General features: G+C 36.9%; 1 protein-coding gene across 10 annotated transcripts in view; it reads right to left on the bottom strand.

Annotated features, from left to right (window-relative positions):
• Window positions 1-25,022, bottom strand: part of TTLL7 (tubulin tyrosine ligase like 7) — a 151,868-nt gene that overhangs the window by 24,229 nt on the left and 102,617 nt on the right. For 9 of the 10 annotated variants that reach the window (XR_011463688.1, XM_070367782.1, XM_070367780.1 and 6 more), the window contains 5 exons: window positions 21,937-22,135; window positions 17,622-17,827; window positions 16,429-16,563; window positions 14,411-14,491; window positions 3,269-3,429 (listed from right to left, as the gene is read on the bottom strand). Coding sequence is in view for 9 of the 10 variants with exons in the window: in XM_070367782.1 (XP_070223883.1) it covers window positions 3,269-3,429; window positions 14,411-14,491; window positions 16,429-16,563; window positions 17,622-17,827; window positions 21,937-22,135 (782 nt within the window). In the remaining variant the exon portion in view is untranslated. Of the gene's footprint in view, window positions 1-3,268; window positions 3,430-8,031; window positions 8,121-14,410; window positions 14,492-16,428; window positions 16,564-17,621; window positions 17,828-21,936; window positions 22,136-25,022 lie in introns of those variants that run through there. The other variant, XM_070367789.1, reaches the window with a different exon arrangement.

Raw genomic sequence — 25,022 nt, 5'->3', positions numbered from 1 at the left:
TCCAATAATTTTCACCACCTTTTTCATGAAAAATATTTAATAAAGCAGCTATCTAAAAAAAACATTCATTTCTTTTTCCTCTGGTAGGAGCCCTAATGAATGCTCTAGGAGCCCAAAGTTAAGTAGCAAAAAGAAGAAAGTAAAAACAAAAACAAAAACAAAAAACTGGACATCACCAACTGGATATCAGCTCAGAAAGATTAATGAGCTGAAAAGTACTAACAACACAACATCCAACTAAAGTGATAGAGAACAGTAAGAGTCACATCATTTTATTAATAAGTAGCATATATGATATGCATACATTTTCACATAGGCATATAATTCAGCCTAGAAGCAGACCCTTGCCTTAGAATATTCCTTACAATTTCTTCCCCCAAGATTGTTAAAAAATAAAACAAATAAAAATAGAAAGCATTTCTATGATGAATTTCCATAAGAAAATGTCTTTGACTAAACAGTCTAGATTCTTTTCTCTAAGGTTTACACACCAGGATTTTGAGTGAAGATGGGGTTTTTCCAAATAATACATTCCTTCTCCCATAGGCCCCTGTTTCCTCTTCTTCCTCCTCCTGCAAGTCTAAGCTGCAATGTTACTTCCCTTGGACACCTCTTGTGAGCTCTATGGCCCAAGTTTAAGTCCCATAGCACCCAGGCTTGCCCTATCTCAGTAAAACGTGGTGGATAATTTTATTTATGAAAATTCCAAGAGCTATTCCCTTGGAGAGGACACATTCAGAATGTGGAGCATCATTCTGAATAGCACTCCCAGGCTTCATGTGATTAACAGTCTCTGGGCATGGGCTTCAGCAGCCTGAAAGAGCAAGAGAAAAGGGTGAGCATGTTTTCTATTCAGTGCATCAGCAAAACCCCTGGGCCAATTGTCAGAAAACCAATGACAAACATCCACATTATTTGATGTTTTGAGATGTAGACAGGGAATGGTTTATTCATTTTGATTTATTATTGGGAGTTGAGACAGGAAGTGGCAGGAATCAAGGTGGTTCAGAGTTATTTGGATTATATTTTTTCCAAGAGTTTTATACCTAACTGTGAAAGCTGCACCTTTTATTAAAATCATTCCTTTAGAACTAAGCTTAGAGTAGATTTTTTTACCTAGACCGCTAGGTTGTTAGATCAAAGGTTAAAGTATACATTGACTGGACATGATTCAAAGAAAAAGTAGAGCTATCCTGGATTCAAAGTGCCAACCAAACACACACACAGAATTATCTGACTTCATTAAATTAAGGAACCCGAGGAATGTCACTTGTAAAGGTATAAAATGAAATCTAGTATAAAACTCATCTCTACAAACCACCAAGTTTTTAAAGAAATGGTTAGAGAGAGGAGGTCAAATCGGATGCAGAGCTATTCCTGCTGCATCTGCTCAGTTTGATGGGTTGAGGATTTGGCTAGTGCTACAGGGCTTGCAACATAGCAAGCTTGGCAACCACTGGTAATGCTGCTTTGAGAAGCGTGAATAAAGCAGAGAGTTAAGAACCTGGACTCTTGACAAACACAACCTGAGTTTAAATGCAGGCTCACTATGAAAATTTGGGCAAGTTATATACTTTATGCTTCACTTTTTTCATCTATACAATGAAAATAATAATAATAGTTTACTAAAAATATTATAGTGGCAATTATAAAAATATTTAATATGTAACACAGTATCAGACATTTAGTAATCCTTCAAAAAATGTTATTTACTTTCATTATCATTACCAGTAGTAAGAGACACCACCAGAGAAATGTGAGTAGAGTACTGTTCCAGGTACAAGAAGAAAGGATTCTGAATGGAGTCGAAGTAAATGACCAAAATAGAGTCACCAGCACGCATTTCAATAGCTGACTATCTCACTGTCTTCCATTTGTGAAGAGAAGCTGAAATTCATGTTCAACATTCCAACAAACAACAAACAGAAAGAAAAATCTCTAATTATGTTTAAGATAAGAGAAATTCTGTAGATAGTCAGCAACTAAGGGTCATGGCTGCTGCTGCTGCTGCTAAGTCGCTTCAGTCGTGTCCGACTCTGTGCGACCCCAGAGACGGCAGCCCACCAGGCTCCCCCGTCCCTGGGATTCTCCAGGCAAGAACACTGGAGTGGGTTGCCATTTCCTTCTCCAAGGCATGAAAGTGAAAAGTGAAAGTGAAGTTGCTCAGTTGTGTCCGACTCTTCACGACCCCATGGACCGCAGCCTACCGGGCTCCTCTGTCCATGGGATTTTCCAGGCAAGAGTACTGGAGTGGGGTGCCATTGCCTTCTCCGAATAAGTGGTATAGCATTAGCTATTATCGTTTTTAAGTCTCTTGAGGGCAGTGTTAGTGACTCAGCCATGTCCGACTCTTTGTGACCCCATGCACTGTAGCCTATCAGGCTCCTCTGTCCATGGGATTCTCCAGGCAAGAATACTGGAGTGGGTTGCCATTTCCTTCTCCAGGGGATCTTCCCAACCCAGAGATCGAACCTAGATCTCCCGCACTGCTGGCAGATTCTTTACTGTTTGAGCTACCCCTAGAAGCCTCTTAAGGGCAGGGACTGTATCAAATTCAGCACTATATCTCCAAAAGTATTTAAATTATCAAGTAAATACTAGATAACTGTTAGGAACAATGAAGAACAATCTTGAATTAAATAATTGAGAACTGTTAAGAAAAATGAAAAATAATCTACAGTAGCTACAGTGGGGATGTGATAGAAAAACTAACAAGATTAGCCCATGGCTGAAAAGACAATGAAGGACAAAAGAACATGGATGCCCCTGAGATACCAAACCTGTATGACTGAGAGAGTAATAATGGGATTTTGGGAAGTCCAGAAGGGAAGCCATTTACGAATAAAAGGGAAGTATGGAATGCTTGGCTTTAGATACCTTGAGGACAAAATGACAGTGAGTCACAATAGCTTTGACAGGACTGAAAGTCTGGAAAGGAGCAGGAGTGTAGCCATGATTTTGGAAGATGGTTACATAAAGGAAACAGCAGAAGAACCATAAGGATACTGATGTAATTGAGTTTTTTCATTGGGAATACTTTCTCTCCATTGAATTCAAATTAGTTAGGTGGTATTGTGTTCACAGCCATCATCTCATCTACATCAGCTTAAATATTATAAATTATAGTTAAGCACTGAAACTTATATGCAGTTACAAAACCACATTTTAAGAGAGTAAAGAAATTCAGCCATTTGATTGGGCTATCTTTATAATTAAATAGTAAAAGATTAAAAAAAATGAAAGTAATAGAAAATAACTTAAAACTTACCCTGAATCACAAAAACAGTTCCACAGACCTTGGCCATGACTCCAGAGTAAGCGATTAAAAACTCGGTTGAAAATCCTATACAAATTCACTTCCTCAACATCAGGTACCTTCCAGATACGTGGAAGAACTGTGCGGACACTTGTTTTTACTATGTCCAAAACCTAGTGCAAAAACCAAAATATTTAAAAATCTGGGTGTATAGGTATGTGTCTAAAATTCAAAGATGAATATATTTAATTCAAATATGACTACACACACACATACTGACTCACTTATTCACTAAAAGACAGCACAGAATGAAAAATCCAGAAACAGATCCAGTATTTATGAAACTTTGGTATATGACGTAAGTGGTAAGTCTGACCATTGGAGTAAGAAGACATTAAATTTAAAAATTAAATTTAAGTTAAATTTAAAGTAAATCAATAAACAGATTTTTTTTAAATAGTAATATTCTTGAAAAAATAGCTGAAGCTGAAATCATTACTCAATCCACAAAAATCAACTCTACAGTGATTAGGGCTTTAAGTTTGAAAAATAAGCCATTAAATATCTTAGTGGAAAGTATTAGTGAATATCTTTTATCATGGGTTAGAAAAAGATTACTTAAATAACAAAAAAAAGTATAGAATATAAAATATTAACAGATTTTGATTATACTAAAATTAAGAACTCTGGACATGAAAAGATATCTTAAAGGCAATAAAAGATCAAGTTACAAGCTAGGAAAATACATTCAAAACATATACATCTAACCAAATAATAGTATCAGGAGTATATAATGAATGCCTAACCAATTGTTAATATACACAACAACAAATTAACAGAAAAAAATGGACAAAAATACATAATTCACAAAAGAAGAAAAATATGCCCAATAAACATAAAGAATAAAAATTGAGACTATAATTAGATATCATTTTCTATCCATTTAATTGACAAAAATTAAAAGTCTGACAATACCAAGTATTGGAGAAATATGGATCTATAGTATCTCAAACAAAACTGGCAGGAGTACAAACTGGAAAATATTAGCTGGGCATTAACTCCTAAAGTTGAAAATGCATATATCCTATGACCCAGCAAGTTTATTCCTAAGAGAAAATCTCCCATAGGTTAAAAGCAAGAGCATGTACAAGAATGTTCATACAACTGGTCACAATTGTAGACACCTGAAGAAAACCTAACCCTCCATCAGTGAGAAAGTGAATAAATAAATAGTCATAGGCTCATTCCCTTAAGACTTTTATACAGCAGTTGAATAAAATAAAAGGGCACATAACATAGAGCATCTTAATTATTATAGGTTAAGTTTTTACAAAATACATACCAGTCAATACATACAAGGTGAAACTTTTTATGTAAGTAAAATAGTTAAAATTTTAAAATACTTATGAGGAATACACATAGATATAATAAGATCATATTTTAAAAAGGGGGTGGGGGGGACTGAGGAATACCGAATTCCAAAAAATGGCTACCTGAGACATGAAGAGCCAGGGGGATAGGAAGGGAGTCATTTGATAAGATCATAGATTGCCAAAATCATTGCCAAAATCCTTAATTTGGGTGTTGGGTTCACAAATGGTACAGTAACTTAAGAACACTATTTAATAAAAGCAGGCCATATATGGACCAGTAATGAGAGAGTATCACAAAACAATGGCTAGGATTAATCTAATTCTACGCAACTAAAATCCTGCTGCTGCTAGATAGATATTCTAAAAAAGTATAAATCCCAGAAAGCTACTTTGTCTAGTTTGACATATTTAATATTTTTTCAATTCACAAATTTCCAATGAAATGTTTTCTTAAAAAGTAAATATCACAAATATAGTATCCTAATTTCAATCCACCAAAGTAAATTTTTCATTTATTTTATTCATCTAATATAAGGAACTGACTGTAAATAAGACAGTAAAAGATGAAAAACGAACAACTTTCAAACATAAAGGCTGATAGAAGATACGATTTTTTTTCCATAGGCACAAATGTATAAGAGAATTGGAAGCAGATAGAAGAATTTAATTTCTTTCTCTTTAAAACAGCCATATTTAAAGAAGTGATATTAGTTCTCTCTGATGAAGGCAAATTTAGAATCAACATATGTTTAAAAATCAATTCAGGAAAAAATATCTCCAAATAACATTTCATTTATAGAAGAATATCAACTACAGCTTCTCACATTAGTTGTGTAAGCACCACGGTGCCGTCCCTTCCCGCTCCAGCTTCTTTCTGTGAAGTGGGAACAGTATGTAAACTGAGAAAGGATCAGGGGTGTGTGGGTTGAAGGGGAGAAGAAGGAGGAAAGATAATGCCATCTGTAATAAGGCAGCTTGTGAAAACAACTGTCCCAGAAAACCTTGTTATTACAGATAATGAAACCTTAATTATGAAGAGGGATTTTAAATTTTTAATATGAATTATTCACAATAATACTGATAAAATATGCACATCAGACATTAATTCACACCTTTTTTTTTTTTTACAATTGCAGTTGAGCTAATAGTTTAACCTCTTATATTTTTAATGTGGAAAACAGGACTTACGATTGATGTGAAACAAGAATCAATACTAGTAGTACATGGTGAATTTTAATCAATGCTCTTCTCAATTTTCTTCCTCCTTTCTATGTATTAGTGAGTAATAATTTACCCAAAAGTCATAATGCAGGAAGAATTTTAAAAAGTAGCAAAGATAATCCATAAACTGGTTTTAAGAATAAATATGAGTTCTATATAATAAATGAAATTAAAGTGTTAAAAAATGTTAACTATCTTCATTTTGTATTCTATTATTAATTATTCAACTTTAAAGTAACAGAAGGCTTCCCCACTAGCTCAGTGGTAAAAGAATCTGCCTGCAATGCATGAGACATAGGAAATGATAAGAAATGCAAGTTTGATCCCTGGGTGGAGAAGATCCGCTAGAGCAGGACAAAGCAACCCACTCCAGTATTCTTGCCAGGAAAATTCCATGGACAGAGGAGCCTGGCAGGCTGTGGTCTATGGGGTCACAAAGAGTTGGACACGACTGAAGCAGCTAAACACCCACGCACACAAAGTGACAGCATTTGAGATGATAGGTTATTCATTTCTTTCTGAATATTGCACAGTGAAATGCATATGATGCATAAGAGCCAAAGAGGAGGGTGAATCACACGTACAGGCTGCTTGCTCCCTGCCAAGTACTGCACTAGTACATCACTTAGAGGAGACTCTCTTGGCCACCACTCTGTTTATGTTTTATTCTTAATTTTGATGGAATTTTAAAGCATGATGGCCTAATATACTAGCCTTGCTGTTATTATTTGTTGTTTTAGTTAATAAGTCTTCAATTCTTTTGTGACCCCACGGACTATAGCTCACCAGGCTCTTCGGTCCATGGGATTTCCCAGGCAAGAATACTAGAACGGGTTGCCATTTCCTTCTCCAGGGGATCTTCCTGACCCTGGGATCAAACCCGCATCTCCTGCATTGGCAGGTGGATTCTTTATCACTGAACCACCTGGGAAGCCAAAACACATGGCTAAAAGCAGCAACTTCAGAAAGTGGTCAGAGAGTTAGGGGTGGGGAATGCAGCTGCTCCACTCCTAATGTTTCCTCCAACATGAAGATGGATAGACCTTCAGGTCTCTTGCATGCCAGCAAACATCACTGCCTGAGGGGTGATTTTCCTGACTGTGGAACTAGCATGGTCTGGGCAACCCACAAATTTCTTTCTTCTTTGCCAGAGTGCCTACTGGAAAGATTCTTTTGCTTCCTTTGCCTTTCAATTTCAAGCTCTGGTCCTGGAGAAAGGAGTGGTTTAGAGAGACCTGTAATTTGGAAACCATAAGAGAATAAAAATCAAGGGATCAGGAGCCCAAACTCTTCATCTTTCCTCTGAGTCTTCATATAGACTCTCCACTGCCCGTGTTCACCTGGTGAATTTCCATGTTTTACCTCAAACATCACTTCTTCAGGGAGACCTTTGCTGCTGCTGCTAAGTCGCTTCAGTCGTGTCTGACTCTGTGCGACCCCATAGATGGCAGCCTACCAGGCTGCCCCATCCCTGGGATTCTCCAGGCATGAACACTGGAGTGAGTTGCCATTTCCTTCTCCAATGCATGAAAGTGAAAAGTGAAAGTGAAGTCGCTCAGTCATGTCCGACTCAGGGAGACCTTTACCTGTCACTAAATACCTTATGATCCCTTAATGCCCAATTCTACTATTAATAATTATCTCACTTTATTTTAATTTCCTGTGTAGTTAATGGAGATTGTCAGCTACATAAAAAGAAGAATTATACCTACCAGGTCCTCAAGGCCCAAGACAGGCCTAGCACTTAGTAGGTATTTGTTTTAGTGAAAATGCTCCTTGCAAGGAATTGAAACCTATGTCAACAAGGTAAAAATCAGAGCTAACACTTATTGAGGGCTTACAATGGACAAAGCACTGTTCCAATCACTTTTACAGACGGCAATTCATTTAATACTCAAGATAAAAACATTGAGATAGATATGAATTGTCCATAATTTCTTTCCAAAAATCTTGAGGCTAGATTCCACAATCATAAACATTATATTTCTACAGGAAAACATGTGAATACTCAAAGGAAGAGACAGACAAAAATAACTTCCTGTCATATCATTGTCACTGAAAGAGTTCAGGTGGGTTAGATTTTGCTGCCTAATAGTTTTGAAAAATGTTTTAGTTTTGAAAATGTTTGGATCTCATTTTATAGGTGAGAAAATTCAGGCATAGAAAAGATAAGGAACTTACCCAAGATCACACAGTTAGGTAATGGATAGCATTGTAGCTGGATCCTTGTTCTTAACCACTACCCAGCAATACTTCACAATTAATTTGATCTGTCCAGGGGACAACAGCAAAATCAGAAGATAATCAAATTGTCTCTGCTTAGATTCAGATTCACCTTCAGTCAAGCAATACTTGAGAAGATGGGTGGAGTCACTGTGTACATACAAGGCTACACAAGCATGCCCTCCAGCAGAGCCATGGAATCCATCAGGGACCAGTTTGCTTAAAAGGCCACACAGATGGGGAGACAACGCCTGCACCTCTAGCCAAACACCAACTGAATACTTTTAGGAAGGCAGAAAACAGGCAAGAAATCAGACTGGAATGAGGTAAATTAGTGTCAGTACTATTTGCAATGCTATTTGGTTTTCTGGGTGCTTTGGTGTTAAAAGCAAATGGATGGAAGACGAATAATTTGTGAAACACAAAAACAAGTGGTCAGCAAGGTGCCCTTTGTGTTTATCTGTGGACTCAAGTGAGGCTAACTTGTAGAATATGGGTATCCACTTACTGACATTGTGACTTTTAAAAGCATCATGATCCAACATTAAGCTCTCCAAGGGAAAAAATAAATGGGAGATTCAGTCAATGAAAGCATTAATAAAATGAAAAGATATGTCTTTTCCATATGAAATATAGCACATTTGAAAGCATAAAGCACACAGACAAATTCATATTTTGCAAGTACATACAGATGTTGAATGACAAACTGCTCCATATGGCTGAACAGTTGGTCCTAAATTAAAATAATGGCACGAGGTGAGGGAGGTTTAGAAATAGCATTAAAATCACTACATGCTGCACTAATGATGCATGCAGCAGCCAAGGCTATAGGGTAAAGGCATCTTTGCTGATGCAAAATGAACGGCCTATACAGCATCTGTGTCAGCCCAAGTGAAAAAGAGATAGAAAATAAGAACATCAGAGGGATGGTATGGGGAGGGAGGAGGAAGGAGGGTTCAGGATAGGAAACACATGTATACCTGTGGCAGATTCATTTCAATATATGGCAAAACCAATACAATATTGTAAAGTTAAATAAAATAAAATTTAAAAAAAAGAACATCAAAATCCATGCAGAAGCAGCTACTGTAGGTATTTTTTAAACTGTTATTTAGAGAAGAAATACTTGATAAACAAGGATTTCTTAGAATCCTAAAATAAATGTAAGTATAATACAACCTTTTTACTACTACTTGATATCAGAGAAAAAAGCTCTTCAGAAAATTTGGCATTCTTCACCACCCAACATCACGGTAATATTTTCATACTTCAGGTATATTCCTTACAACTGCATTCTTGGGAGAAGGCTAAATTATGCTAGTGTGAAGTTACCACAACATGACATTAAGTAAGATTAGCTGATTCAATTTTCACCTAGTGAGGATTATTTTCAGTAGTTTAGTCCCACATCATTGACCTTTAAATTTTACACCCATTACGGGAGTTTTTAAATAAGATATGTGGAAGCGTTTGTGTGTGTGTGGCATTCTAATCTGAGAGTTTCACAACATTCTAATGAGCAAGTAGCAAAAGCTTTGATACTAGAATGGAAAAAGTAAAATACATATTTCAACAATGGTTTCTAATGAAATTAAGAGATTTAAATGAGTCTTGTGCATTCCACATTTAGAACTGTGCTTGGGACATTGTAGTCTCTCAATTAATATTGTTAAGTACATGCTTTGATGAGCAAATAAATGAATGAATGAATGAACAACTCTCAAAATCCCCAACAGTGCCCAGTATAGTTCTTGTACAAAGTTGGCAACCAATAAATGTTTGTCACACTAAATTTTATCACACACAACCATTGTGGCAGCCTTGGAGATATGCCATTTGAATCAACTAATCTCTAAGAGTGCAGTTAGCTGACAGCATCCCCATTGAGGATCAATGATTTTACAACTTCAGGCCAAGTTTAGGTACTCCCCAGACTGCTCTTGGCCAAGGTTGAGCATGGCTGGGATACCAGAGGGAAGCTATTTCTGCCCAGTGTGACCGCTCTCACAAGCAACTTGTGTTCTGGGCTCCCAATCAGCCTGACAGGTCTTACTCAGAACTTCTCTAGTCTGAACTTCTTCCTCCCCAGTCCTCCTGTTTTCCATTCACTGGTGTCAGACCAGCTCCAGTCAGAAGGCTCTTCCTGCCTGCTCAAACTCTCTCCACCTTTATCTTTCTTGTATGTCTTTCCTCAGAAATGTCTTTCACTTCTAACTCTGTCATATGTCTGCTTTCCAGGGGACTGAACTGATATAGCCATCCAATAATTATTGACTATACTCATAGTCCAAAGAAAGATAGTTCTGATTAATGCACATCTAGATGTTAAATTAGTTAAGTTCTTGGTCCTCTAAGTGGGTAACTTTTAATAATACCTAATTCTACTTGGGCTCGAAATACACTGTGGACAGTGACTGCAGCCATGATATTAAAAGATGCTTGCTCTTTGGAAAGAAAACTATGACAAATCTAGACAGCATATTAAAAAGTAGAGGCATGATTTTGCTGACAAAGGTCCATACAGTCAAAGCTATGGTTTTTTCCAGTAATCAGGTACAGACATAAGAGTTGGACCATAAAGAAAGGTTGAGTGCCAATGAATTGATGCTTTCAGTGCTGTAAAAGACTCAAGAGTCCCTTGGACTGCAAGGAGATCAAACCAGTCAATCCTAAAGGACATCAAGCCTGAATATTCATAGGAAGGACTGATGCTGAAGCTGAAGCACCAATACTTTGGCCACCTGATGCATAGAACTGACTGGAAAAGACCCTGATGTTGGGAAAGATTGAAGGCAAAAGGAGCAGTGGGTGCCAGAGGATGAGATGGTTAGATAGCATCACCAACTCAATGGATATGGATTTGAGGAAACTCCAGGAGATAGTGGAGGATAGAGGAACCAGGTGCGCTCCCGTCCATGAGGTCACAAAGAGTCAGATATGACTTAGCAACTGAACAACAACAATTCTACATTCCAAAGTTGATCCACATTTCTAGGTTTCTTTTTATTTTTCTTTGATGCAGTTTCTTAAGCAATAGCACATGTATCAGACAGATAGTCCAATGAATGGTTAGCATGTTACAACCCAACAGACAAATTTTCAGATCCCTTTAGTCTAATATCAACATGTAAAAGCTTTTAAATTTTTTTCAATACAGTTTGCAATTTATTATTATTACACTGGCTTTCTTGTTGTCAAATATTTTTACTTGAAATTTATAAACACAATTGAGCATGACACCCTTAAAATACAAAATAGTTTCACCTAATTCATAAATAGTACTACTATCAGAAACATACATCATTTGATCACTCTGTACAATCATATCACATGTAAAAAAACAACAGCAATTTCTAGAATTTATTGTTGCATAGGGTGAGAGATAATGCTCCAACTTAATTTTCTTACAAATCATTGATTGTTTTAGTATCATTTATGGGAAAATTTATCTTTACTCCATCGATTTGAAATGTCATATTTATCAGGTATTAATATTTTATGAATATTTTAATCTGTTTCTGGGCTATCTGTTTTAATTACCAACTTACTTATCTATCATCTAGGTTAGAAGAAATACATTGTACTTACAAAAAGATTCAGCATTCCAATAAGAGGTTCCTTTTTTAATCGTACAGGAATTCTGGGCTTACAGAATGTTTTCAATCTACCTCTGCTACCAGCTGTGCTACACTCTCCTGAACAGCACTTGGCACGTGACAGGACACTAAGTTGTCCTTTGTTGAATGAGTTAATGCTTAATTCTGGTTTCAGTTTACTCAGAGGAAAATACCTAATTTCAAAGTCATCGTTTGATTAGTGTCAACTTTCACCTTATTAGCAATACATTTCAGAAAGGGGAAGTGATAGCTTGCATTACTTAGGGATACAACAGCTTCACTATAGCTACTAAAATAGCACAGATCAGATCAGATTGGTCACTCAGTCGTGTCTGACTCTTTGCAACCCCGTGAATCGCAGCACGCCAGGCCTCCCTGTCCATCACCAACTCCCGGAGTTCGCTCAAACTCACGTCCATTGAGTCAGTGATGCCATCCAGCCATCTCATCCTCTGTCGTCCCCTTCTCCTCCTGCCCCCAATCCCTCCCAGCATCAGTCTTTTCCAGTGAGTCAACTCTTTGCATGAGGTGGCCAAAGTACTGGAGTTTCAGCTTTAGCATCATTCCTTCCAAAGAAATCCCAGGGCTGATCTCCTTCAGAATGGACTGGTTGGATCTCCTTGCAGTCCAAGGGACTCTCAAGAGTCTTCTCCAACACCACACTTCAAAAGCATCAATTCTTCGGCACTCAGCCTTCTTCACAGTCCAACTCTCACATTCATACATGACCACAGGAAAAACCATAGCCTTGACTAGATGAACCTTTGTTGGCAAAGTAATGTCTCTGCTTTTGAATATGCCATCTAGGTTGGTCATAACTTTCCTTCCAAGGAGTAAGCGTCTTTTAATTTCATGGCTGCAGTCACCATCTGCAGTGATTTTGGAGCCCAAAATAATAAAGTCTGACACTGTTTCCACTGTTTTCCCATCTATTTCCCATGAAGTGATGGGACCGGATGCCATGATCTTCGTTTTCTGAATCTTGAGCTTTAAGCCAACTTTTTCACTCTCTATTTTCACTTTCATCAAGAGGCTTTTGAGTTCCTCTTCACTTTCTGCCATAAGGGTGGTGTCATCTGCATATCTGAGGTTATTGATATTTCTCCCGGTAATCTTGATTCCAGCTTGTGTTTCTTCCAGTCCAGCATTTCTCATGATGTACTCTGCATATAAGTTAAATAAGCAGGGTGACAATATACAGCCTTGACGTACTCCTTTTCCTATTTGGAACCAGTCTGTTGTTCAATGTCCAGTTCTAACTGTTGCTTCTTGACCTGTATACAGATTTCTCAGGAGGCAGGTCAGGTAGTCTGGTATTCCCATCTCTTGAAGAATTTTCCAGTTTGTTGTGATCTACACACAGTCAAAGGCTTTGGCATAGTCAATAAAGCAGAAGTAGATGTTTTTCTGGAACTTTCTTATTTTTCCGATGATCCAATGGATGTTGTCAATGTGATCTCTGGTTCCTCTGCCTTTTCTAATAGTGACTCTTAAGTTTTGTATCTCCATATACAGCCTTAGCTCTGAACTCATATATACAATGACACATTCAACATCTGCATTAGATGTCTAATCAGTGTATCAACTTTAGTATGTTCAAAACCAAAGCAAAACAAAACAACAGGGAAAATAAAGCCCTTTTCTTTCTCCAGTGTACACTCAATTCAGTTATCAACCTAGCTAAGCAATGGCACCCCACTCCAGTACTCTTGCCTGGAAAATCCCATGGGTGGAGGAACCTGGTAGGCTGCCGTCCATGGGGTCGCGAAGAGTCGGACAGGACTGAGCGATTTCACTTTCACTTTTCACTTTCACGCATTGGAGAAGGAAATTGGCAACCCGCTCCAGTGTTCTTGCCTGGAGAATCCCAGGGACGGGGGAGCCTGGTGGGCTGCCGTCTATGGGGTCGCACAGAGTCGGACACGACTGAAGTGACTTAGCTTAGCTAGCTTAAACAACCATTAGTTCTCAGCTCAGTTACTCTAAAAACCATAGAGTACCTAGTCTCTACTTCTGTTCTGCCATTTTCCATTTACCCTTGTTCTGTTCTTCACAAGTAGCTCTCATGATCCCTCTAAATTAGAAACCATACTATGTAACTCCTCTGCTCAAAAATTTCTGATGGTGTTCCATCACTTGGAATAAAACCCAAAGTATTTCCACAGCCTGTAAAGCTGTGATCTGATCCTGCTTATCTATTCAACTTCAACTGTCACCAACACATCACACACTCTTGACCAGCACAAACCAACCATCCTGTCAATCAGGAAATAAATGGTGTCCCCTATGTCTCATGGACAGATCAGGCTAACTTATACCCCAGGCCTCTGTATCTGTTCTTCCCTCTGTCTAATGCAATGTAGCTAGATGTCTACATAATATTTTTCTCATTTCATTTAGGTCATCTTCTCTCAATTTTTAATCCTGATTTATTTTCCTCCACAGTACTTAATACCACCATACATTCTGTTATATATTGATTTATTATCAAACACCTTAACTAGAATACAATTCTATGAGACAATAGTATTTTTTAATCCACTTGTTTATTCTCAGAACCTAAAATAGCACCTGAAACATAGTAGATAACAAATGTTTGTAAAGGAAACTAGGAAACAAATGAGCATGTGTACAGCTTGGTTATGAATGTGGTTTAATGATCCTAGGTTAATACATAATCCAAAAGAGCAAAAACCTGTTTGGGGGTATTCATTACTCACTTTTCGTTGTTTTACAGAATCCAATTTTATGAGCCAATATGAAGCCACTTTTGTTTTATGATACTTCCAGTTATCAATGATCTGTTTGAGGGAAGACATATTAAGAAATTTAATGTAGTTAATTTGTGAAATGAAAACACCATAATACTATTTGAAATAAAGGATGCCTACTTTCATTAAAAAAAAAAGAATGCAAAGATTTTTTTAACATAAGGTAAAGAAGCCATCTGAATTTAAAGTTTTTCTCTTCTTGCTGTAAAAAGCAAACAATCTTTAATTAATGAAACTCAAATGTCTTCAGAAATACAAGGACTGGGAAGAAGCCAAAACTATAGGTTTTTCATTTTAATTCCAAGAACTGTATTTATAGCATCATTCATAATAACAAAATATTGAATAGCACATTAGAAAATAGCCTATATATAATTAGGATTCTATTATCCCCTTTTATTTTTTGGTGCAAATATGCAAAATATCTGAATATATATTCTAGTTATATACACTGTAACAAATAGATTAAAATAGTTGCTGCATAAGTAAACATGTTGTAACTAATCTAATGTCTAATATATCAATTATATAAGCCTATACACATGTTCTTTACAGAACAACCACAGTTATCCACAAACATTAGTTTTACCCTCAGATTATCTAATTTTTCATCCACCTGACTGAAAAATGTAGTATACAACTTACATCTTAAGAAATATAAACAAAATGTCTGGTGCAAAAACACAACCTCTACTCTGTTGAATAAGATAACAATGTCAATAGAAATATATCTGGCATAATGCTTTACAACTAATGTTCATTCTTCTTCCTTCTCCCTTGATGTAACAAATAGCATCTCATTTGTGAACAAGATACCATTTTCACTTTTTAAAATATATACATAACAAACACAAAGCATAATATTTGGAGGTTTTGGTTATAACTATGTTATGATTGCAAAATACAAATTGCCATTATTGATTTTTAACTACAAAAGTCTTTTTTATTATTGTTTTCGGTTGTTTTGTTTCTAGACAATGCTTTAGATAGGTCTGCTGCTGCTGCTGCTGCTGCTGCTGCTAAGTCGCTTCAGTCGTGTCCGACTCATAGGTCTACACACACACACACACACACACACACACATACACAGAAGTCGCTCAGTCGTGTACGACTCTTTGCGACCCCATGGATTGTAGCCCACCAGGTAAAGTACTGCTAAAAAGTGAAAAAAAAGCCAACTGCATGGCTGTGGTTTCTATCCTACGACTGGCCACTAGATGGTGCCTTCTCCGGGTGAAAAACAAAACGAAAAAAAAAAAAAAAACAAACCCAGAAACCAGAAAACAACATTCTATTACTGAGAAATTATCTAAGAATGACAATTTGAAAGGATGTTTCAATGAAGAAATATCAATAGAACTTTGGGTGAAGAAATGCTATTTCACTCGAATATTTTACTATCTTGGACCTTCTTTCTAAATCAGGAGTAAGTTACCAACTTTAATGTGAATTTTAGAACTCTGCCATTTTAGAACATTCCACTGGGTGGCGCAAATGCATATGTAACAAGAAAACACACACCACGTAAGCCATTTCAAAATTCGACTAATGCCATTCAAGGTATCATATTCAAACATTTACTTCATGCCCATGGCCCACTTTTTCCCTTATTATCTCATTCCATATTAAATCTTTCAAACTCTTTATAGAAGCAAGCTTAACTTGATGTGTCTTTAATCATTCGGAACAAATAACTATTTAACACTAATTATTTTCAACTTGATGAAGCATCATTAAAATAGGACTATACACTAAAAGATATTTTGCATTGCTGATTATAAATGTGATCTAATTGCTCATGAATCATAATAATTCAAATAACCCCTGTATCTTCTAAAGCTTGTGGAGGTCATTTAAGTTTACTATGTCACTGGAGATAATGACATCAGGAAACAAATTTTAATATTTTAGGAAGAAGAATAAAAATGTATGAGCTCCTTGGAATTTTATATACATCAAATACTCACATCTTCTATCAGAATTAATGATTCTGCATCTGATTTTCCTGGAAACCGGATCTTCATATCCTTGAGAACAAATAAGGTCTGACTTGTTAGATCATCTTCTTGTTCTTTTGGTCTCAGTTTCCGCAAAGACTCACTCTTAAATTTGAAAGAATACAGATATTTGGAGGGGGTCTTATTTCACTGTGTCACTATAATCTAAAAGATATGTCTAGGTAAAAACGATGCATTTTCGATTGAAAACATAACGATGAAAAAGGAAGAAAATAATGTTTTTGCATTTCTTCTTAGCATTAAAATCTTAGGATTAAATGGATATGATTCCCCAAGAATGTCTTTCATGCTTCCACACAGTTGCATTTTATGTAGTTCAAAATACCCAAACAAAAACATGAGTGTTTAAAAATTTTCATTTTCTACATATATCTCAGGCAATTCTTGATTAGCAAAAAAAAAGAAAGAAACTTGTTACCAAGTGAAATTCATTCACTTATACTTTTCATATTCTTTCCTTTGGAAGCAACATCCACATTAAATAAACAAACTAAATAAGTCATTGGTCTATGTGAAGGTACATGGAGGTATCTGCTGAGTTGGCCAACAAGTTCATCTGGGTTTTACACCTGATTGAACTTGTTGGTCAACCCAATATTTGAGCATTTACTAGAAAACTTGGTTGCAAAAAAGTTCACTGACTTCCTCAATACTGAATCTCTAAGATTTATGCTAAAGGAGGAAATATTATATATATGTATATATATAATTCTATATGCTAATTTAATATACAGAAAATGTTATTAAAAATTTCATATTTCAGTGCTCTAAAGATAATTTACCAATAGTTAATTTTTTAACTTATTTATCAATAGTCCCATTAAGGAAAATTTTCCATAAAACAAAATTCCCCAAATTCAGACACACTGTACAATCAATGCAAAATTACCCTACTCCATGAGCAAATGGAAAATAAATATATTCTCAGTGTTCGTCCTCAAGTTTTGTGATATAGTGAAGCTGGCCTTTTAAGAATCCATACTTGGTTATAGGTGAAGAAAGAGGAATAATCCAAATTCCAGGAGACCAGGAGTTGAATAGAAAGGATTTGATGTTCAATCTGTCCTCCTCCCAGCTAATCCCTCTGCCACCTAATTCCTGAGTACAGTGCTCATTTCAGGGCAGCAAAACAGAAGACTTACCATCAGAGAGTCAGAGGAGCTGGCATCATTACTTTGAGGCAGATGCCTCGTGTAGGAGGAGGCACGGTTTAAAGAATGTGACCGAGACCCTGAAGTCGGCCGGGATGCTGATATCACTTGTTGAGCAGAAAAGGGGCGGATGTCTGCACAGGATGGTGACTGAGAAGAGATGGACCGAGGACAACTGACTGAACGCCTTATGGAGCCTATGGATGATGAAGAAAAGGGATGGTACAGTAGCAGAGTTAGTAGAAGTCCTCCACTGTATTGTATCTATACAAACTAATGATTAGCAGGGTGACTTGTTTTTTTAGTTTCTAAGTCATGTCTGACTCTTTGTGACCCTATGGACCATAGCCCACCGATCTCCTCTGTCCATGAGATTTTCCAGGCTAGAGCACTGGAGTGGGTTGCCATTTCCTTCTCCAGGGGATCTTTCCAGCCCAGGGATCGAATCCACGTCTCCTGAATTGGCAGGCAGGTTCTTTACAGCTGAGCCACCAGAGAAGCCCTAGAAGGGTGGCAGTAAGTGTCAAAGCATTGGCATCACCATGAGAATATAAATTTGGAGTTATTTCTTCAATTTAAACAGTGAACACAGTGCAGAACCCCTGTCATGTATAAAGAATGGCTCTTGTGAGAATAATACTTAAATAGTACCTTAGTGTTCTATTCTTGAAACTTGACAAAAGGACCAGAAGAACAGAAAGCTAACATGTATGGAACACATTCTACAAAGCAGGCATCATGCTAGGTGGTACACTATTATCTTTGTTCTCACAGAAACCCTCTGAAGTACAAATCTCTATCATGTGGAGACTCCGAAAGAACTTGTCACATGACAAGAAGATTGCCAAGTTCAGTTCTAAACCCTGACTTAATGCCAGCACGCTCCCTTTTTCTATAATATAGACTGGTCACTTATTAGAATCTGCGCAGATGTTAGAAACAGAATATTTTACAGCAGGATTCATAGGGGCAAATGAATAGGGGAGAATGGCCAGGATAAATTGATGTTATCAAATTTAGGGCCCATGAAAATAAAATAATAATAATAATGTGTGATGGTGTGTTCAGTTGTATCCGACTATAACCTGCCAAGCTCCTCCGTCCAAGGAATTTTTCTGGCAAGAATACTGGAGCAGGTTGCCATTTCCTACTCTAGGGGATCTTCCCAACCCAGGGATTGAACTCGCATCTCTTGCAGCTCCTACATTGGAGGGCGGGGTGATTATTACTGCGCCACCTAGGAAGGATGCAATTATTGCAATAATAATAATATAACAGAAGAAAAACAAAGATTATATAGCTGGTTATTATAAAAGTAGTACTAGACAGACAAGTCCTTATTCACAGGACAGACGAATTTTAAAAATTAGATTTAAATTACCATAGTAAAATATTTAAATGAAGAAAAAAACATCTGGATCAATGATTGTTATCAGAACAACTTAAAAAATCATAGAATATCTTCTATGCTTGTGCAAATTGAGAACATTTAAAGGGAGAACCAATTATTCCTGACAAATTTTAATGCCTGACACAAAGAAATAGAATGTTATTCAATACTATCAACATCTATAACTTTCCTAGCACATATGTTCTATATACCCTCCATTGTATATTTTCTCTCTGCTTAGGAAATATATCACTCTTCATTAATTAAATAATTTCATAAAACTCACATGAAGGCAGGTTCAATACCCAAATATTTCTCTTCAATAGCTGTTGATAAAAATGTAAACCTTTATAAAGGCAATGGACTTGAGCCTTATATTTAGAGATGTATTTCTAAAGGATTTTGAATTGATGAGAAGTCTAATAGTTCTATTTAGTTCTGCAGAGTATAAAAAAGTATACTCATTCAAGCTATAAAAAATGTCAAACAAATGAACAAAAAAAGCTTCCATTTGTTCCAACTGTTAATCTCCTTCTAAAAGTCACACTAGTTTTTGAAATGGCACTTCTAAAAAGGGCTGTGTGGGAAACATACCATTGGTCAATCTTCTCCTAAGAAATACTCATAAGCATGTACTAATACATATACCTTGGCCCTGCTTTCTTCAAGGGCTTATGATGGTGGTTTGGATATGTATAATGTGATTATAGCTGCAGAAGGGAAACAAGACTTTTTCTTGAATCACAAGAGATTTTCATTTTTTCTCCTGCATACATTAGAATTCAGACAGAATAACTAAGTAGTTAGATATGTCAATGAAATTTAGGTAGACTAACAAAAAATGGTTGAAACTTTCATGCATAAATTATCTGAGAGAAAATACTTCATACAGTTTTGCATAGGACTGCTGCTGCTGCTGCTAAGTCGCTTCAGTCGTGTCCGACTCTATGCGACCCCATAGACGGCAGCCCACCAGGCTCCCCCGTCCCTGGGATTCTCCAGGCAAGAACACTGGAGTGGGTTGCCATTTCCTTCTCCAAAGCATGAAAGTGAAAAGTGAAAGTGAAGTCGCTCCGTCGTGTCCGACTCTTAGTGACCCCATGGACTGAAGCCTACCAGGCTGCTCCGCCCATGGGATTTTCTAGGCAAGAGTACTGGAGTGGGGTGCCATTGCCTTCTCCCTACCATATATCAAATCAAAATATATCCTTTGGTACTGTAACAAGTTTAAATTTCCTATATTAACCCCCTACAACAGAAAGCGTTGTACATAATCTGAATTTTTATCCTCAGTTATCAACATCTGTTTGGAGAGAAAATTCAAGGAAGGCTTGTGGCTATAACATTCCTTAGTGTAAGATTAAAAAGAGAATATAAGAAATTGAAACCTTTGTTGCAATTCTTAATGGCTATGAAAACAAAATACAACTAATAAGGAGAAAGATATTAAGTGAATTAGACAAGCTTTAAAATGTAAATTTATACTTAAAAACATTTTTAGTACACTCTTGTCTAATCTCAATTTATTAAAACTACTGGTCTCAGAAGAAAAAAGAATCTGAGTACAAGAACCCTAGTAGTTTTTCTCATCCCTATTCCATCCTCTGTCAGTTCATGCTGTTAGGGATACACACATTAGCCAAGAGGAAAGGGACTCCAAAACCGATTAAATCTGGGCAGAAAAATGTCAGCTTCCAAAAGAGAAACAGAGCCATACTTACACAGAGACATACTGAAAGTACTTAAGGAGTCTTTAAAATAAAGGAAATAATGGATAAAAGAGCTTACAAACTCTGAAACAGGTGCTCAATAAACATAAATTAAAAGAGTAAATAAAAAATGAAATATAATATACTACTTCCCCTCAAAACATAAAAGCTGTCAAAGACAGGAAGTATTTTTATGGAATAATTTGAAAGTAAAAGAAAGATCATTTAAAATCTTCATATATTAATTCTGCATTGCTTATGCATTTTCCCCATAAGTATGGAAGGCCGAGTTTATCAGGAAACTACCATATTAAGCCATTGCTGCAGACAGAGCAACAGAGGCTCAGAAATGTGTTTACCGAGTGACTGAACCAGTGCCTTGTGGAGCTCTGGGACAGTGGAGGACAAGGCAGTCAGAGAGATGAGTGACAGAGGTTAAGAAAAGCCCTGCATTGGAGACAACATCAGGAAGGGGTATCCGAACGAGCCTGGGCAACACCAATACCAAGCTGGATATCTGGGGATGAAAGAAGAATCAAAGACACAACACTGGACATTGGGATTGAAAAAGGAATGAAAGAGGGAGAAAATGGGGAAAGAAATAAAGGAAGAAAGCAGAAAAGGGCAGCAGGAAAGAAGGAAACAGAGAAGCTGGTTGGTGGTTCTCCTGAATACTTCCTGTACACCAAAGTCCTGACTGAAGTGCTTACCCGTGATGAAAATGGGAGGGAACAAAACTTCAACTATTTCACAATTGTGTGGCTCACAGATACATTCAATTCAAATACCTAGAGAGAGACACACATTTTTTGAAATAGGGGACAATATAAAACAAAATGAATGACAGAGTGGGGAACGGAATGAGAGAATATTGGGGCTTAAAAGAAAATGCCATCAGCAGATCAACCGATCATCATGAGGCACAGGTTCAAAGACTCATGCAGAAATTTACGACTTAACGAAGACTTTGAAATATGGAACAGAAGACTACAGAGATCCTTAAGTCTAACTCCTTTTGTTTCCCATTTGCAGACCCCGAAAGGGATTGTGGGATCCAGACCTAACAGGTCTGGTTGGGGAAGGAAGTGGGGTAGAATCTAGGTCTCCTCACACAAGGGTTCATTTGGCCCAAGGTCTTTTATTGAGTTCAGTGATTTCAATTCCATACTTCTTCACATAACAGCTAAGCTAGAAGAATTTAACTTACTGGATGGTTGGATTAATTTGTAGTGGTTGGACTGCTTAAGATTATATGTAACTTGCTTTTCTCTTTTCTTATTTTGGTACTCGTCTTTTTCATTTTCGTCGGATTCTGAAGAGCTGTTGCTACTGCCATAGCTGCTGTCACTGCTGTAGTACTTCTGTCTTTTCATGATCTCGGTACTCTCAGGCATGGAAGACAGAGGCTAAAATGGAAGGAAATGTTTATTTTGTTAGAATTCAGAAAGTCTTATGCACATGATTAGTTTAGCATTTCTAGTTTCCCACTTGGCAAATAGATGAGGAAAAGGAAAAGGTGGCAGGTTTTATTTTCATGGGCTTCAAAATCATTGCAGATGGTGACTGCAGACATGAAATTAAAAGACACTTACTCCTTGGAAGAAAAGCCATGACAAACCTAGACAGTGTATTAAAAAGCAGAGACATCACTTTGCTGACAAAGGTCCATATAGTCAAAGCTATGGCTTTTCCAATAGTCATGTATGGATGTGAGAGTTGGACTATAAAGAAGGCTGAGTGCTGAAGAATTGATGCTTTTGAACTTGGTGTTGGAGAAGACTTGTGAGAGTCCCTTGAACTGCAAGGAGATCAAACCAGTCAATCCTAAAGGAAATCAACCCTAAATATACATTGGAAGAAATGATGCTGAAGCTGAAGCTTCAATACTTTGGCCACCTGATGTGAAGAGCCGACTCATTGGAAAAGACCTTGATGCTGGGAAAGATTGAGGGCAGGAAGAGAAGGGGACGACAGAGGATGAGATGGTTGGATGGCAACACCAACTAAATGAACGTGAGTTTGAGCAAACTACTGGAGATAGTGAAGAACAGGGAAACCTGCTGTGCTGCAGTCCATTGGGGTCACAAAGAGTAAGACTCAGAGGCTGACCAACAAAATGTTCAAAATCACTCAATAAATGTGTATATGTGTATGTGTGCATGTGTGTTTGTGAGAGAGAACGGAGGAGGAGAGAAGGAAGAAAAAGAAAAGCAAAAGAGGCAAAAAATAAAATAAGAAAGCAGCAGTCCGATAAGCTATTATAAGTAAGATAATTCACTATAAACAAAACAGGCCACATCTTAAAACAGTCTATGAGCCTATCCACTTGAATAATGTGCAACAAGAAGCGAGATATTCCTCACATGTCTAACTTCATTATGGACACTTTAAGAAACAAAATTTGTAGTTAGTTTTCCACATTTCCCATTGGCTCATGTCTTTTCTTGGAGGATTCCTACCTCTGACACATAGGGTCTGGTCATAATGGAACAACATTGCTTTCCATTGCCCACACTAATTTTAAAAGGAGATATAAAAATTTCAGTATTACATAATTTTTTTAGAAAATAAGTGCTATGTAGATGGGTAAGTTTGTAAAGATTCAAAATGCCCTGATATCATGTTCCAGTATCTCTATCAGAATCACCTGTCGCTGAATCTCCCAGTCAGTGTGTTTCCAGTGATGACAGCGGAAGGAATAAAACATAAGGGAAGTGGGGAATCTGCACTTCAGAAAGAACGTGCACAACCAAGTGGAGTAAGTCAGTTTCGTAACTTAGTCATTTTAAAAGACAATTACACATGCTATACGCCTCCTATTCCTGCTAGGGAAGGTTCCTGCAGTTGTATACTAGTTTCTCGTTCTCTGTTAAATCAAACAAAAATGTTTTGATGTTAGCATACCCTGCAATGAAATCCTTGGTTACCCTGGGATTTCATGGAAATGAGGAATGTCTTCTTATGTAGCAGTGTAGGATGGAAAGATAAAGAAAGAAAAAGCATTTCACAAAGTGCCTAGAATACACAGTAAGCCAAAGCACAGTCTTAAAGTCACTGTCTTAGCAAAGGATGAGAAATAAAGCAGGGAATTAATTTAATACACTAAAGTACCAACTTGTGTTTAAGATATGTTCTTCTTTTGATAGTTTAATATTTACTGAGAGCTAACCATGTTCAAAGAGATACACAGAAAAACATTTACCAGTAACACAATCTTCAAACATTTTGATAGTCTTGGGGAATATGAATTCTAGAGAAAGGATGTTTCTTCAGAAGTCTAGCATACCCAGAAGAAACAATGGCACAATGAAGCTTGCTAGTAGTACCTTCCTTCAGGTAGGCAAGCAGCTTTAAAGTTTCTTAAGGAACTTGACTACATAATGAGCTATTTGAGTCTACAAAGAATCGCAAACAGAAATGGACTGCTAAATCTTTGTTTCATACATGCATTTGGGACTAGTTAAAAATACATTGTTTAAGCAGTAATTAATAAGAAGTCATAGCAAATAAACTCCAAACAGTGCCTTAACTACAAAATGAAATTTGCAAACTGGTACTGAGTTCTAACACAAACCATATCATTCATTTTTTTTTCATATCATTCATTTTTATGTCCAACTGTATTATGAATGGGGTTGTATATTAAATATATATAAATGGTATAAAGAATAATAAAACAAATACCAAATACATTCTACCTGACTGAAGAACAATGATAATACTTTATGTGATATTATTCATGTATACACAACTGAGCGAATAAGCACTTATTTATGTATTTAATACCTAATTAATATTTCTTATATTCTTAAATAATTGAAACTTTGTTTCTCCTAGTACCAGTTTCATTTAACCTTGATTACCTTCAATTATTCTACCAGTAAATACATTGGAAATCAATATTTGGTGTGTGATAACATCACTCTAGCTCAGTCGGTAAAGAATCTGCATGCAATGTAGGAGACCCAGGTTCGATTCCTGGGTCTGGAAGATCCCCTGGAGAAGGAAATGGCAACCCGCTCCAGTATTCTTGCCTGGAGAATCCCATGGACAGAGGAGCCTAGCAGGCTACAGTCCACAGGGTCGCAAGAGTCGGACATGACTTAGCGACTTAACTACTACTACTAACTACTAACATCCCTCTAAAACGAAAGGCCGTTTTGAAATTTAGTATACTCCAGACCCTCAGTGTACAGGATGTTAGAAGTTTTAAAAGTACTTTTATTTCAGATTGATTATGTAACTTTCAGTACTTCAAAATATTTCTAGTGTTAATAACTACAGGAATTAATC

The sequence above is a fragment of the Bos mutus genome, chromosome 3 (genome assembly GCF_027580195.1).
Source record: "Bos mutus isolate GX-2022 chromosome 3, NWIPB_WYAK_1.1, whole genome shotgun sequence".
Taxonomy (NCBI): Eukaryota; Metazoa; Chordata; class Mammalia; order Artiodactyla; family Bovidae; genus Bos; species Bos mutus.
Note: the sequence above shows the minus strand (reverse complement) of the source record. Positions and strands in the feature narration are given on the sequence as shown.